The following is a 14,756-nucleotide window of genomic DNA, read 5'->3' on the forward strand; positions in this document are numbered from 1 at the left end:
GTAATATTACGAAATATATATATTCTATAATAACATTTTATGAAACATTGCTTTCACTTCCTCTTAACAGCCTGCCCTGCAGATAAATGTGGGAATATTAGTTCAGATTCTGATTAATATGTTCATATTCGGGGGTTTTTAGGTTCAGGAATCGGTTATTTTATAACAACTTAAATGTCTCTCGTTCCAAGTGAACAAGTGACTCCGAGTCAATACCAGATTTCTATCAATATATGAATAACTTTAACCAAAAAAATCTGCAGTTTTTAATGAAAGTCTCTAATCTTTTCAATAGTTTCCATGTCATGTGAACTTATGACCCCAAATCAATAAATCATTGTATAACTACACTAGACAAGTAAGACACACCCCTTTTTATTGGATTATTGTCTATTTCATATAAATGTATGTAAGCAGATTCAGGATTCCTCTTTTTGGAGTGGGTCGCAGATGTGTGAGTGAAGAATTTCTATTTTAATTTAGATTTTTTTGAAAAAAGTCAAACTTTTATTTTGAAGGCCCGATTTTCTAAAGCTGTGCATGCTGTAGGCGTTGGACTGGAAGTACCGGAGACCATAAACGGTTTTGAAAACTTCTGTCACGTAGTGATCAGATTCTCAATAAAACATCTTTGCTGATTCGAGTCTCCTGGCCAATCAGGATCAAGATTGTTGCCGGAAGTCCCCACGGAGAATAACTTTGCGGTAGAACCCTAGGGTATACTATTCTTTATACATCCATGGGTACAACTTCAGATAAAAATGAACACATAATGAAATATGACCCCCGGTTTGATGATTGACAGGTCACAGAACAATGGGGGCTATCTACCCTTACCCACAATTTAAAGTAATCCACACAGACTCTCTCCTCTTTACTCTTCTCTCTGAGTGGAGCAGCAAGTTCAGCTGTCAGAACAAAGTGAAAAACAAACAATGGCATAAAATATTATTAATATGTCGGGTAGCAATAGATTTATTTATTTTCTTCTCAGAGTGTACCAGAATGTACGGAAGAGGATTAGGGCCACATAAAAAAAAATTTTGTGAGGATTTAAAAAAAAAAAAAAAAAAATTTTGTTCTGAGAAAAAAGTCAGAATTCTGACTTTAATCTCAGAATTCTGACTTTTTTCTCAGAACAAAAAATAATTATATTTTTTTCAAATCCTCACAAAAAAATGTTTTATGTGGCCCTAATCCTCTTCCGTAAGAATGCGTAGTTTATATGTTAGTATTTCTAAAAATCTCCTGGGGGAGAATCCCCCCAGACCCCCCTTCTGGGGTTGGGTTGTCAGCGTGTGCCTTTTTATGTTATACAATTCAGCTGTGATTCCATCATCTCATTAAACCTTTTTTAAAAGCATACTTTAGTTCTGTGAAGGAATATAATATATATATATAACAAAGTCATATAAACAACACAAAACAGACAGGTAACAAGTTAACCCTGCAATATTGCTGAGGTTAAAATGAATTATGAAATGGAAGTCCATGAAAACCCTGATTTGCCTTCCAGTACATGAGACATAAAATAGCAGAACCTTGATCACAAAAGTGGGAGTTGCAATTAAAAACCAAGGCTTTCAAAAAGTGGTCCACAAACTTTCACTTCCTATCTATGATGGATAAAAGTGGATATTCTGGATTAACCTCAGTGTCACTATGTCACACTGATATTCACAAGTACACTGTGGAGTCCACCCAGCCCAGCCAGAACCCCGGGTACACAGGCTCAGTAAAGGTGGTGTAGAAGTTGTGGATGAGGGTCATTGCCCCACAGGAGATCCTGAAGAAAGTCAGTCTCCCTGCAGACCAGTCCAGATAGACTCCCACTTTGTTGGAGTTGGAATTGTAGCTGGGTGGGATGGTTAAATTAATCTTCATGTGTGCGGGCCAGATCTGGTAGCGCTCTTTGGTGCAAAAAAGACCCCAGGAAGAGTCGTTTTTGCCTAACCAGCATTCGTGACCTTCTCCCTTCCTGCACATGGTTCTGTAGGCGACTCCTATGAAGGCTCTCCCTGTCCACTCGGTCTCCCAGTAGCAGCGCCCCATCAGCCCCTCCCTGCACAGCACCTGGGTCCAGAAGTCAAACCTCTCGGGATGATCAGGATACGACTGCTTGGTCCAACGCGTGGCTTTCCTGTTTCCCTCGGACAGAGAGAGGTCTCTGTGTGCTGTGTTCGGGTCTAGGGTGAGGTCCTTGGTGTCTGATGAAACAGATCGAGAGTGATAATCAAGTTGTATTTATTTATTTGATGTATTCGATAATTGACTCAAAGAATGTCAATCAATGCCGAGTGAGTGAGTGTTGGTTACTCACATTTCATTGGACCTGGCTGAATCCTGGATTCACCACACTGTTCCACACTAAAAGACAACAGAAGACCAGTTTTCTGACACGTACGTCACTTGAAAACAATATGGTTAAAACAGTAATTGACCAATTCAACATTTTACTCTTATTCTACTCCCAATTATTTTGTTTGTCTGCAAAGGATCAGAATCAATGCAGCAGAGATTTTTCAAGAGAGAGATTTCAACTCAGTGTTTTTCCTCCATAACCAATAATGCAGAAAAAGGCTTTATAAATATTTTACATAAAGTGATACATATTAAAATTATAAAGTAGAATATTTAAAAGTAGTATCCAAAGTATGAATTTGAAATCATCTCAACCATATTTTAGTATTGCAATGTATTGAATGGTTAAAACGTAACTCAGATAAAACCTTAATAACTCAATGTAATGTTGTCAAATCAAAACAGTAACAGTTTGCACTTTGTTGTAAGGTTGTGTGTGTGTGTGTGTGTGTGTGTGTGTGTGTGTGTGTGTGTGTGTGTGTGTGTGTGTGTGTGTGTGTGTGTGTGTGTGTGTGTGTGTGTGTGTGTGTGTGTGTGTGTGTGTGTGTGTGCGTGCGTGCGTGCGTGTGTGTGTGTGTGTGTGTGTGTGTGTGCGCGTGTGCGTGTGTGTGTGGCGGCTGAGGCGGCTGACACTGTGAATAGCGGTAAAGAAATAAGTGCTGCGCTGGCACTAGGCTAAGCTAGCTGGCTAAAGCGAATTAGCCTGTGTCTAGCACATATCAGCATTTTCTTAATGCTTAAGCAAGTTTGACTAATGCCTTCAGGAGAAGGTGTTAAAAGGAAAAGTGAGAGAGGAAGTGCATTTCTGTCAGCAGCACAGAGCTTCTGTCAGTCAGAGGGCGAGGTCAGAGCTGGGCTAGTTACTGTATTCAGAGAATTTACTTAAAATAAATTTCCTTTCTTTGCATTTCTTTTTAAATAACTGTCATGAAGCAGTGTTGAAACCCTTAATCATTGATTGTTTTCAATACATACATTTGAATCTTAATTCATGGTCACAAACATTTGTCATTATATATATATTTTTGAAATAGTAACTCAAATCAACCGTGGGCCCTTTTATGCTCTAACATCCTCTGCACGTGCCGTGCCGTGTACTGATACCAATACATCTGTGATAAGCTACATTTGCTGGCTATTTTATCATCCTCTACCTGAGTTCATGCAGGCTGCAGCGAGGGTCCTCCTTCAGCGCAGACAGCAGCTGCAGGCCCAAGGGTCCCGGATGGTTGTAGCTCAGGTCAAGCTCTTTGAGACGGGACAAGGTCAAAGCAGATGCCAGAAAAGTGCAGCCTTCCTCTGTCACGCTGCACTGGGCCAACCTTCAAAACACCAAGACTTTTAATCCAACTGATCTCCGTTATCAACAACAGTAACAACTGACTTTGCATGTTTGGCTCTGTTTAGTATTCTGCTGTTAAATAATTCATCTGGAATGTCATTTCACTCAAGGCACTCACATGAGTATTTCCAGTTTACAGTGAGGACTCCCCAGTCCTTCAGAGAGCTCTTTGACGCCAATGTCCATGAAGTCATTGTGAGAGAGGTCCAGTTCTTTCAGCTGGTTGGCGTCTGAGCTGATCACAGAGGCCCAAACCCTGGCGCTGCGTTCTGTTAGGTTGCAGCTCTTCAGTCTAAACAAACAGAAAATAACCTGCTTGATAAAACATCTTTATTTGACTTTCTGGGATTTAAAAATATATACTTATTGTTGGGTTTATACCTGAGTTTCTCAAGTTTGCTGTTCTTCAATGTATCAGAAAGCAATAATATTCCATCATCTGTGATGTTGTTGTTGCCTAGGTCCAGCTCTCTGATTTCGGATGAGTGGATGCCAATCTCCAGGATTTTACAACAACCAACCGTAAGATGGCATGCATTTAGACTGCAAGAAGAAAGTGGTATGAGAAAGGGAAGTATAATGTAATCACAAAATGTCTGGGATCTTATGGGGGCACAAGCTTCCCAATTGTAAACAACTGCAATGTGAAACGCCACCTAACATCGTGCACATTTAAAATGCATTACCAATCACTCCATTTGGAATAAGGCGAAGTTATTGATATTTGAGGTCAAAAAGTTGTTAAAAACATGTCCTTTAAGTTGCTACATATTGCTTACTGAGTCCACTGATGAAAGCCCTTGCATTTACAATACATTCCCTCAGAAAATTGGAAGCACACTTACTGGAACACACTTACCCTTCTTCAATGGTGGCAGAAACACAGAAAACACTTCTCTTTTGTATGTTACTACAAGTGACATCTTTCACATTACTCAATTATTCTGTTAATTGCCAAAATCACTCAAGTTTCACATTTCCCATTTCTAAATGGAGTACTCTTGTTATCTTCTACCAAAGGAACCTTTTTGTTACCTATTATGTATTGATTGCACCGAGGCAAATATCTTGCTTGAGCTGCCAAGCAGTGTTTTTTTCCCCACATCCTGCAGTTCGTCTCAAGTATATCCGGCCTTACCCGACCACACAGTCATGGGCTAGTGTTTACTTTTCGAAAGTTTCCTAGATCGCATGTTCTTCATTTCTAAAATAATCCGAGCACTAAAGCTGCGTATCTTTAACATCAGGTTCAAAAAGGACCTTAAGAGCTTGCTGTATGCTTTTAGAAATCACTTACTTTGCCACTCTGGCTTTTTTCATGACAGGCAGCAGCCTCAGGAGACCTTCCTCTGACCTGGTGTAGTCCTTCAGTTCGAACACACGCAGCTCCTTTTCTGATGTCAGTAGAACAAAGACCAGAGTGGCCCACTGCGCAGGAGAAAGTTTGGCTTTGTTGAGACTGCCTGGGCCGAGGTAGCTCTGAATCTCCTCAATGAGGGAGTGGTCATGCAGCTCGTTCAGACAGTGAAAGAGATTGAGGCATCTGTCTGGGGATGGGCTTTCTTTGATCCTCTGTTTAATGTGTGTTATGATCTCCATCCTGGTACTTGGTTTTGATCTGTTGGTGGTCATCAGGTGCTTCAACAGAGTCTGATTGGATTCCAGAGACAGGCCCAGAAGGAAGCGCAGAAAGATGTCAAAATGTCCTTCATCACTCCGCGAAGCTTTTTCTACTGCTTCTTTGTATAGGATGATCTCTGATGGTCCTTTGAACAGGAAGCGTCTTGACGCGGACAGCTTTTTTACCAAGACGTTTTCGTTGTCGTTGTGGAACTTGAGGTAGACATACAACGCAGCAAAGAATTCCTGGATGCTCAGATGCACAAAGCAGAACGTTTTCTCCTCGCACAGTGTCAGCTGCTCATTGAAGATTTGTGTGTAGACTCCTGAGAACATGGACGCCTGGGAGACATTAATACCGTCCGAGTTGAGGTCGCTCTCGTAGAAGATCAAGTGGCCCTTCTCGAGTTGCTGGAAGGCCAGTTTACCCAGCGACATGAGCATATCTCTCATGCATGTTGCATTTGACTCTTTTCTTTCAGGCAACCTTTTCCTGATGTCCTCCACGTACAAGAACAAGAAGTGTATGTACATCTGAGTAAGGCTCTTTGGCGTGTCTTTACTCGCAGTCGTCTGCAACTTCTTCTCAAGAACACTCGCCGCCATCCAGCAGAAGATTGGTATGTGGCACATGATGTGGAGACTTCTGTTGGATTTCACATGCGCGATCACTCTGTTCGCTAGGTTTTGGTCGCAGATTTTCCTCCTGAAGTACTCGTCTTTCTGGGGTTCGTTGAACCCTCGCACCTCTGTCACTAGATCAACAGATTCCATAGGGATCTGACTGGAGGCTACCGGGCGAGATGTTATCCAAATGAGAGCAAAGGGAAGGAGTCCTCCCCGAATGAGGTTGATCAGAAGCACATCAATTGTGGTCGTCTGCATCACATCAGACACTATTTCAGTGTTGTGGAAGTCCAAAGACAGGCGGCTCTCGTCCAGACCATCCAGGATGAAGAGCATTGTGTTATTGGCATTCGTGAAGATTCCTGTCTCATTAGTCTCCGGGAAAAAGACACTGAGAAGTTCGACTAGACTGAAGCTTTGCTTCCTCATGAGATTCAGCTCTCGGAAAGACAGAGGAAATACAAATCCCAGGTTGGTGTTTGCTTCCCCCTCAGCCCAGTCTAGTGTGAACTTATTGGTAGATACGGTTTTTCCGATGCCAGCGACTCCTCTTGTGATCACAGTTCTTATGGGGTGGTCTCGTAGAGGAACAAAGAGCTGATTGCAGTGAATTGATTTCTCCTGGGCCGCATGTTTCCTGGAGGCCATTTCCAACTGTATCACCTCATGCTCTTTATTGACTTCACCATTTCTTCCCTCTGTGATGTAGAGCTCTGTGTAGATCTTATTGAGAGGTATCCTGTGTGCATCAGTCATCATCCCCTGCAGCAAGTGGCCAAACTTCCTCTTCAGCTTAGCTTTCAATTCCTCTTGACATTCTGTGATCTTGTCTTCTAAAGGAGGAAATGCTTTAAGGGTTATTTTGAGTTTGTTATACATTCAGGAAATACACATTTATGGTAAATATGGTAGAGTACTCACTTTGGGGCTTCAGATCATCACTGATTTCTGCAGTGTCATGGCTCGATGCTTCTTTTGATGAAACAATAGATCCTGCAAAAGAAGAAAAACCTTAGCCAAGCCCTAAACCCTAGCCTTAGCTAATCCAATGTCTCATATCTACCTTGGCCCGTTGAGGTGATAATGAAGTTCAGATTGGTGATGGTAGAACCAGTGATGGAGGGAGCAACCACATTGCCTCCACTCTGAGCGGTGCAGTTGGGTTGGAAATGATAAACCACTTCCTTATTAGAGTGAAGTAACTCTAGGGGAAGCCATAAATGCAATTTCAGCAGTTTGTTACCAAAACAAATTAGAGTAGTGAATGAATACATGGGGTAAAATTATTATCAAAGCTAATTTCATGCTGTCCGATGTTTCTACGCAATAAAAAATCTAGAATGCTTAAAAAGCATCTTACAGGTGCACAGAAAACCCCCAAAGAGAGGTGCCAGTGTCAGAAGAATATGTTTTTACCAGCCACAACCTCAGGATCAGTGAGTGACCACACACACACGACACAACCACGCAGACACACACACTTTCTTTGATTTTTAATGATATGTGATTGTTGGCATAGAATGTTTGGTGTTCTTTTTATTTGTATTTGCAATGTTGCAACACCTTGTAAAACTTGCTTTGTCATTACTATGTTTTTGATATACGGTGATGCCAATAAACCTCCTTTGAATTTGATTTTGAAATCTTAAGGATTGGAACAAACTCTTCTGAAACAAAACCTTTTCCCTTGATGACTTGCAATGTATTGCCCTATGCACTTCTTTTTCTTTATTTTGACATTCTTACCTTGAGAGCCAACATCTGTTTCATGAGCAACACCCATTTTCTCCATGTTTCTCTCATCAGCTTCTTTGTGGTTGCAAGCCTACGTGATTTATTGTAGCTTGTAGAGATTTCCTGTACAGTTCCTGTGATGTATTTCAAGCTTGTTAATACTTTTAGATAAAGAATATACATGTTTAGTCACGGTTGATATTAAAAATCGAACAGCTTTAGAAGATGAAGTTAAAGCTTACCTGTCTAAATAACAACTGCGATCGACATCCGATTCAGATGTTGACAGCAGCGGCTCAGAAGTAGAGTGTTATTCAACAAATGAAAAAAACTCTCTTTTGCCTTCTCTCTGTCTTATGGTGCAAAAACAGGAAGTTGGGGTTTTCATCTGCGCACAGTCTATCATTGCTGTATTTACAGGCATCGTGAACAAACCGCAGCTCTTCAAAATGTTTCATTTACTACCAAATGAAAATGGAAATGTAACATTGATCTTGGAAAGATCTGGCATAAAATAACCAACATTAATACGTTTACCATATTTACAGTGGGTAATGTAACAACGGGCAAATATCAAGTATTGTATGTACATATTTGAGATGATTGCACTTGAGTATAATTGTTTTATACTTCTAACTAATTTAGAAAATATCATAAAAATTGGATAAGAAGGATGCTGAGTGCAATCTATATGCATGTTTGGGCCTACTTTATAGAGCTTATTTAATTTGAAATACACAGCTCTATTCTAAATAAGATATGTTTGTTTTGGATGGAAATAATTGTATACAATCTTCAATTTCTTTCAAAGTATTGTGAACTGTGTGAGTCAGTTTTGCAAAAGTCTTACTTTTCTCAGTAGAGGCAAACACATGAATCTCAACAAACAGTCAAAGCTTCACTGAGCATTTACTCTTCTTGTTCTGGCATCTATCTACCATAACATGGAACAATTCCACATTAAAAACCTGCAAATAATGTATGCTTGGTGTAGGTAGGATCAGTCATGTAATCCCAGTGCAGTGAACAATGGGATCAAAGTTGCTGTTAGAGTTCCAGTTTCGACATGCTGCAGCTTTGCCTGTTGAACAGATGGTGGAAGCAAAGTCCAAGTTGTGCTTTTTCCCTGCTTCACTGTACAGTGCATGCTTTGATTGATATGAGTTTTCAGGGTGGTTAATGAAGCAGACATTTAATTGGACTCGTTTCTTTTCACCTTCCATAAACACGAGTCTCTACATTTCGTCTAATAAATGTGCCTATGCAGCAAATGAGGTGTGTGACATTGGAGGAGAGGTTCACCATTATTCAAACTGAAACAGATTGAAACTGTTCACACTAAAAACACAGTTACTTTGGAAGGTTTCAGTGTATATATATATATACAGTATAGGCCCCTGAATGTAGTTTGAAGACAAACTGAACACACACCCCAAACTGAATAATGATAACTCTTATCACCTGCATCTGCTTGAAGGAATACAAGTGGTCGGCCTAGTTATCTAGCTACAGTCTCTGGTCTACCAATGTGCTTTTTAAAAAAAATACATGTGTAGAAATGTCTCCAGGCTAAATAACTGGTGTGTTACCACATAGAAGCTAAGTCAAACCCTCAGTTTGTTCAGTGGTCTTGAACACGTAAACATAACAGCAATTTCCTGTCTTCACTTCAGTCAGTTAACCTTTATCTTTCATGTGTGTTGAAGCAAACAGGAAGGGAAAAAATGCAACTTCTAATGGCCAATATGAACACTAGAAAAATGGCATCAACTGTGACTATTGTTTTTAGATAGAGATTAAAAAAGCCTCCAATCTGAGCAAAAATATATATAATACGCCATGCAGAGATTGGAGTTTACAGAGTCTTTTTTCATTAGGTTTAATAGTCTATAGCTTCAGAACCTGAGCTACAGGGTGAGCAGTGTTTTTTCTCTCTATTTTTAAGATGAAACAATATTGGACCGAATGTAGGACACATTAAAAATGTTCTCCTTTTTCCGTTTTGAAAGGGAGATTAAGGTTGGCAGTTTGGGTTCATTTGGAATAATATGCTTATGGCTGATGGATAGTGTTCAGTAGACCTGGGTAGACGCAGGAAGAAGATGTTACATTTCCAACAGTGCCCTTAAGGTATCCATAACAAGGTTTCTCATATTCAAACATCTCAGTATTAAGAGACACCACATTTTAAATGACTTAGCTCTTTTATCAGGGCTGTGTATGTCAGGTTCAAACACACCATTATATATTTAACCTTGCAGAGCTGACTTAGCACACTGGCATTTCATCAGCAACACCCTGCTTTTCACCCAGTCAGCCACACACACTGACGCCCGGGTGCTGTCCAACATGTCCACGACCGGCGACAACTGAGCAGTTGGAGGTCAGCAGCTTATTGCTCCAGGGCATCACGACGGCCTCTTTTTTGAAGGAGGAGAGAGCGTTACTCATTCAATTCACCCCCCCCCCCCCCCAGTCAGATTATTTCTCTAAAGCAGTGCAGAACAGGAGTGTCATGACTCAGCTTTTGGCCCTGTCCACTCTCTCGATTGTGATGATGTAACATATGGCATACTCACCCTGATTAGTCACAACAAAGGAAAAGTCTTGCTTAAATGTATCGCATGCTACCGAAGCTCTGATTCCACAATTAGTCTTTCCTGGACACAAACACAGCTTCAGATAACCATGGGAGTGTGCTACAAACAGAAATGTGATGAATTGGCTCTGCAGATCATATCACAGGACAACACGGTTTTATATTTAAGAATAAATCCCACATGGTGGTATGGCTGCAAGCTGGACCCACGGAAAAAAAGCTTGATAGATTTTCTGTGCTGCTGATTTTACTGGATAGTACTATTATATTCTCTCTGCTTGTAGCTATTTACAAAGGGAAGTAAGGTACTTAGAGATACAAAGATTCAGGCTTTATTTGACTATATTTAACAGTTACAGTGTAGTTACTGGTCTTTCAACAGTGCAATTTACAATATATACTGAAGAAAATGAAAGATTATGAAGTTGAAAGTGCAGGTGACACAATGGTGCAAGTAAAATGCAGGAATAAGTTAACTATATATACATGTAAAATAGAATAGAAATAATGAAACATGCACAACTTAACTTAAATTAAGCCGCCTAAGTTCTAAATGTGGTATCATCTACTGTAGTCATCCGGTTTCCAATTAGCGTTTTCTCTGAGCTTGTACACACCCACATTGCAAGGTGCGAGAACTTGCCATTTTGGAAAGTGCCGAGTGTGTTTTTCACAGCAGGGTGGCATGGGAACTCGAGTGATGTCAACATACAGCGGCCATATAGACTTTGTGTGATGAATCAAATGTCTTTTTTGTAATGCAGCATGGAAGAGACCGTTTGAAACAGAGTGTTTTGCCTTATATATAATCAGTTAAACAATGCTGACCTCATAACAAGGGGGATTCAATCAGTCATTTACATTAACCTTTTGCTCAGTACAATCACCTTCCACTCTTAACTTACTTCCTTATAATTTAAACACATCACGTATCAACAACATCAATACATTGATTATGAAATGTTAAATTCCCAACCCCTTTCCACGGCACAATCAATAGAGACACAGACATAACGCAGCTGGACTTATTTTTTACGTCAGACTCAGCTGGGGAACTGGAAATGAAGCTGCTTCAGATGAAGATGGTAACTGTAAATATATTACAATGACAATACTACAATATGAAAACTGGCACACTAATTCTCTTTCTTTCCCTCGCTGAGTGCCTCTTTCTGCTCAAACCATCCAACTTTCTCTGCCTCCCGTGCTTTCACTCCTCTTCCCTCCTCTGTTCCTCTGTCTCTCATCAAGCAGGCAAGGCGTAGTGTGTGGTTGGTGTGAGATAACAAAGGCTGAGGAGTTCACCATTATATAATATGTGTGGAGGCTGAGGAGGTGGAGGAAGAGGAGGAGAGGCAGCAGGGTTAGTAGTATGGAGCCAGAATTGGGTCAATATTCTAGCGCGCAAAACAAGCTACTCACGAGCGAAACATTTGCTTTTACACGCGCATAAAATGACCCTGGCGCTTTGCGGTGACGTGCCTTTGTGACGTGCAACAACATTAACATTAACCTTTCTGTTGGTCGCTTGTTAGCAGACCCTTCACGCCATGGCAGAGCGAACAGGTAGAGGCAGGGCCCATAGTGATAGCCCTATAGTTTAAATCTACTACCCACAAATAAACATATGGACATGGGTTACTATTTAAAAAAAAATGATAAATGTATTTAGGAACCTATCCATGTGATTTTAAGTAGGGGTGGACCTCAAATCCTCTATGGTCCGGGGGCATGCTCCGGTAAGATTTTTTATTTTATTTTGGAGTTAAATGCATCAATCTGGTGCAATTTCAGGGGGAAATAAAGAGACTAGATCTATGGGAACACCTATTATGAAACAGAACTGTATACATTTCAATAATCATAAAGTGTATATTTTTTCCCCTAGTTAACTTTTTTATTTTTTATTCATGCATATTTTACTAATCACTACCCCCTCAAATGGAAATGTGTGTTTACTTTACATAAATGGTGACCAGTGGCGGCCGGCCCATAGGGGCGCTAGGGGCGCCGCCCCACCTCTTCCCACATAAAAAAAAATATATATATATATTTAAAAAAGATAAAAATAAAGGTAAATATTATATAATTGGTATCAGTAAAATGTATAATCTATGTTGAGATATAACATACACAGACATGTATAGTGTATGACTCCATGTATTACTGTGTACCATATTGTTTATGTAAGTAGCTGCGACTACTACTGTGTTCATTGGTTAGTGCTGTACCACATGATTGTGATGTCACTACCTGGGGTATAAGACCGTTGGAAGTCCCGCCCCTTCTCTCTCTGTCCTCAAGTCTCTTGAGATGTGTGCCTATAATAAATAACGCCGTGATGAATGGCTAAACTTTAACTGCTGAGATTATTCACCTTTCTGCTGCAGGTGACAAAAGGTATAAGTCTAAATCTGCTAACAGGTTATGGGCCCAGATGCGATGAATTATTCTACAGTTCGAAGCACACGTGCGATAACAAGGCGAGAAGATTGCCTGTCAGCACGGTTAGCATAGGAGTAGCTAGTTAGCCACGTGTTAAGCTAGTTTAGCATCGGGAGAACCGAGGGAAGCTAAAGCTAAGCTAACGAGGACCTAAGCTACTGAAGCTACAAATGCAAAAGCCATGGCGAATGGAACCACGAGGAAGAGCAAGTGGCCCACGTTTGACGGGAAAGCAGAAGAGTATGAGCTCTGGGAAGAGAGGATGCTGTGTTGCATGCACGGAGTGGGATTGAAGGAGACTATCCTTCGAGCACCCACTGGAGAGCTGACCGCGGCACTGAGGGCTCAAGACGACAAGCTCAATGCTGACGCCTATTGTGAGTTAGCGCCGCTACTCGACAATACCAGTTTAGGCCTGATATTCAGAGACACGAAGGACAAGGGCCGAGAAAGTCTCAGAGTATTACGGGAGCACTATATTGGAAAAGGCAGGCCCAGGATCGTTACCTTGTATATAACCATGACTGCGCTGAAGAAAGCTGATAATGAGACGGTGACAGAGTACATTATCCAGCTGAGCAGATCATTACGGCACTCAGGAGCGCGGGAGAAGCACAGAGTGAGGGACTAATGATGGCGATGGTTATGCGGGGATTACCCGAAAAATACAAGCCGTTCACACTAATGGTGACACACGGTGACAGTGAAGTAACGTTGGGACAGTTCAAGGCGAAGTTGAGGAACTTCGAGGCCTCAGAAGATTCAGCCTCAGACGAGACGAGCGAGAGGGTGCTGAGGGTCCAAGCAGCAACAAAGAGAAAACCCGCCAAACGATTAATCCCCGATGGCGACGGAAAACGCGTCGGCGCATGTTGGCGATGCGGAGAGAAAGGCCATCGAAAAGATGACTGCAGAAAGAAAGTCTGGTGTAGCTTTTGTAAAAGCAAAGGGCACACAGACAAAGCGTGCACAAAGAAGGACCGCGGTGATGCCGCTCGGTGCGCAAGCATGCCAGGTGGTACCGGAGAAGCTGCTGGAGGAGATGACTACACCCTCAAAGTGCGAGCTGAAGAGACCAGCCTACAGAGACAACAACTACAGACCCACAGAAAAGGATTGATCGTGGACACGGGAGCGTCGTCCCACATCCTCAAAGATAAGAAGACATTCAAGATTTTTGACAGCACCTTCAAGCCAGAGAGACACAGCATGGAATTGGCAGACGGGAGGCGCACCTTCGGGCTGGCGCAAGGCAGAGGAGAAGTAGAGATGTGTCTGATAGACAGCGAGGGACGACGGTGTAAAGTGACTCTGAAGAACGCACTATACATCCCATCGTAACCCCAATAACTCTTTTCCGTGAAGTCTGCTACAGCTAACGGACAGTGGCGGCGCCAGAGATTTTCTCTAGGGGGTGCTGTGGGGTAGCTTGACGTTTCATAGAGGGTGCTCAAACATTAAGGGTTTCCCATTAATGCACCAGCACTACAGTTGAATTTTCTACTGCAACACTCCCCACACGCACACACAGTGTACCCGCGACTGTTACAATGAAGGCTCGGTAATCAGCTCACGGCATATAGGTGTAAGCAGGAGTAAAGTGCTATTTTTACAAGTGGTGTGTGGACCTCACCTCCTCTAGTGGGAAGATTTTTTTTTAAATATTGAAGTTAAAAGCATCAATCTGGTGCACTTTGAGAGCTAAATGAAGAGATCTATGGATATACTGTATCTCTCAACATACATATGAAACAGAACTGTAAACAGATTTTCTATTTCTTTATAGATATTTTACAAATCACTCCCCTTTTAAAACAAACCGTTTGAGACCCACTGAGATAACTAGACTAAAGTTAACTATCTAAACACTGAGAGTCCTTTACTTCACCTGAGCTGAGGTTATCTGAGACTCTCCGTCTGACAGGAGATAGTTCTCTCTCCACCTTGTTGTTGAAAAAGCTCCTTATATCCATTAGCTTGGCTAGCTAGCACCAGATGCTAACCACAACGATCTCCGGTAGATACCCA

The 14,756-nt window shown here is 41.5% G+C and overlaps 1 protein-coding gene across 2 annotated transcripts; it reads right to left on the minus strand.

The window, feature by feature from the left end:
• Positions 1-1,172: 1,172 nt before the first annotated feature.
• On the minus strand, positions 1,173-8,151 carry LOC117544612 (NLR family CARD domain-containing protein 3-like). 2 transcript variants are annotated; one of them, XM_034213821.1, is made up of 10 exons: positions 7,933-8,151; positions 7,697-7,820; positions 7,014-7,154; positions 6,872-6,943; positions 5,001-6,783; positions 4,085-4,246; positions 3,822-3,995; positions 3,516-3,683; positions 2,321-2,367; positions 1,173-2,207 (listed from the first exon to the last, which is right to left on the minus strand). In XM_034213821.1, exons 2-10 carry the CDS (start codon positions 7,740-7,742, stop codon positions 1,678-1,680), a joined length of 3,123 nt encoding a protein of 1,040 aa, XP_034069712.1. In that variant the 5' UTR covers positions 7,743-7,820; positions 7,933-8,151; the 3' UTR covers positions 1,173-1,677. The 2 variants fall into 2 exon arrangements, with proteins under 2 accessions (XP_034069712.1, XP_034069702.1); XM_034213811.1 differs by having other exon boundaries at positions 7,697-7,818; positions 7,927-8,151.
• Positions 8,152-14,756: the final 6,605 nt, after the last annotated feature.

This window comes from Gymnodraco acuticeps, unplaced genomic scaffold (assembly GCF_902827175.1).
Source record: "Gymnodraco acuticeps unplaced genomic scaffold, fGymAcu1.1, whole genome shotgun sequence".
Classification (NCBI taxonomy): domain Eukaryota; kingdom Metazoa; phylum Chordata; class Actinopteri; order Perciformes; family Bathydraconidae; genus Gymnodraco; species Gymnodraco acuticeps.